Source organism: Orycteropus afer, unplaced genomic scaffold (genome assembly GCF_000298275.1).
Source record: "Orycteropus afer afer isolate SDZICR_OR568_19922 unplaced genomic scaffold, OryAfe1.0 scaffold00270, whole genome shotgun sequence".
NCBI lineage: Eukaryota > Metazoa > Chordata > Mammalia > Tubulidentata > Orycteropodidae > Orycteropus > Orycteropus afer.
In genome coordinates this window covers 1,295,930-1,298,070 of record NW_006921857.1, presented here as the reverse complement: position 1 = coordinate 1,298,070, position 2,141 = coordinate 1,295,930, and the positions used below count along the sequence as shown (strand labels likewise).

General features: G+C 40.0%; 1 protein-coding gene across 1 annotated transcript in view; it reads right to left on the bottom strand.

Moving 5' to 3' along the window:
* FRAS1 (Fraser extracellular matrix complex subunit 1) overlaps positions 1-2,141 on the bottom strand; it is a 541,721-nt gene that overhangs the window by 26,562 nt on the left and 513,018 nt on the right. Inside the window, exon 70 of the mRNA XM_007950381.1 lies at positions 1,397-1,563. Within this exon, the coding sequence (XP_007948572.1) occupies positions 1,397-1,563 (167 nt within the window). The remainder of the gene's footprint in view (positions 1-1,396; positions 1,564-2,141) is intronic.

Sequence of the window (2,141 nt, the reverse complement as noted above, 5' to 3'; positions counted from 1 at the left end):
GGGTTCATCTTCCAGCACTATATCAGACAATGTTTCATGGCAATTTATAAAGTTTCACAGTAATATATCTGATAGTGTTTCACTGCTATTCATAAGGTGTTCAATAGCCAGTTTATTTTAGAAGTGAATGGCTCCATTCTTCTTCCTAGTCTGTATTCATCTGAATATTCCGTTGAAACCTGCCCACCATGGGGGACCCTGCTGATATTGAAATACTGGAGGCATAGCCTCCAGCCTCACAGCAACATACAAGCTACCACAGTATGACAAACTGACAGATAGGTAGTGACTAGTGGTAAAAAGGTACCTAAAAATAGTTGCAAAGCAAAGGGATTAATTCAAGAAACGTCTAGAAGCAAGATTCATTCATCTTAATGATAGATGGGATATGGGATATAAAGAGGAAAGGCCTGAAGCTTTTGGCTGGGGTACCTGGGAAGATGCTCAGGCAATCAATGAAGTAGTGGATATGGTAAGAGGAGGATGCCTGGAAGGGGACAATATTATGTCCTGTTGTTGATATCTCAAGGTGTCTGAAGGACATCTCTACTTGAAGAGGTTCAGTAGACATGTGAAAACTTGGAAATAAATGAAGCTCAGGAAAAAGCAAGGAAAAGGTCAGATTTTGTGAAATGGCTGAGAGATAGTAGAAGTTTAGAAAGTTCAGAATAAAGGATGGTCAAAGCCATGGGGATGGAAGAAACTGAGCACTGAGAATGAGAACAGAAGAGCCAACCAGCATGGAAGGAATAAAGGACAGGTACCAAGGGCTGGAGAATGAGAAGTGGTTAGACCATCTTAGACCATGTGCTAGAGTCTGGTTGGAAACTCCAAGCTTCTTACCAGTCACATCAGTACTTTCTCATGGTGGATTAATTGCCATCAAGTTTGCTTCAACTCATGATGACTTTATGTATAACAGAACAAAACTGCCTGGTTTTGAGCCATCCTCACAATCTTTAGTATTTGAGCCTAAGGTTGCAGCTATTGTGTCAATTCATCTAACTGAAGGTTCCCCTCATTTTTGCTGACTCACTACTTTACCGAACATGGTGTCCTGTTCTAGTGATTGATCTCTTCTGTTGATATGTCCAAAGTAAGCAAGACAAAGTCTCATTATTCTTGTTTCTAACAACTAAGACACCACCCTGACAACCATTATAGTGCCAGGGTCTCTACCAAGTATTTAATCTTATTAACAACATTAAACAACATGAAGGAACAATATGGGTCTGTTCCTTGGTTAAACCTTGACTGCTCTGGAACCAATCTTGGGGGAATCTTCACTGGGGAGACTAAATGCTGAAGATGATCAAAGATACTTGTGTAGGGACTTAACCCAAAGCTTCTTAAGTCCAGGCAATTCCTCTTTCTGCAGGCAACAGAGGTGACTTACCTTTTGAGAAGGCTCCTTTGTAATCCATTTCTGCCAGTGACATATCAGATGTGTTGGGATCCATTAAAAATACCTTCTCATTGTTGCAGAGCTGAAATTCAGTATTAAGAGAATAGACCACTGGCACGGGGCGATTGGTCTGCTGGAACGCAATGGGTATCAGAAATCTAAATGTAGGAGAAACAGGAAGTCTTTGAAGGCAGGGTCAACTTTGCATATATCATTCTAGCTGCCCTCCCTCCTCTACCTTTCTCAAGCCTGTGAATGGCACTTTGTTGTAGACATTAAATAATTACTGAATAAAAGCTGTGTATGGGAGAGGGACTTTATTAGTTTGGTCATTATGAGGTTAATCTGCTCCTTTGAACAGACATAATCTGATTCATTTTTAGAACTCATCAGTAAACAAAACAAAAACACCAAATCTATTGCCACCAGTAAGTTGATTCCAACTCATGGTAGTGCCATGTATCATAGAGTAGAACTGCTCCATAGGGTTTTCTTGGTTGTAAACTTTATGGAAGCTGATCACCAAGACCTTTTTTATTTTAATTTAATTGTGGTAAAAACAAATGATAAAACATCTGCCAATTCAATGATTTTTAGATGTACAATTTAAGGAACGCTGATTAAATTCATCATGTTTTCCCTTTGTTTTTTCGGGGGTGGTTATTTTGGCCCTCATATTCTGAGGTCCCCAAAGCTGTTCTTTGACTGCCAAGGGGGCTCATGCATGACTGTGGTG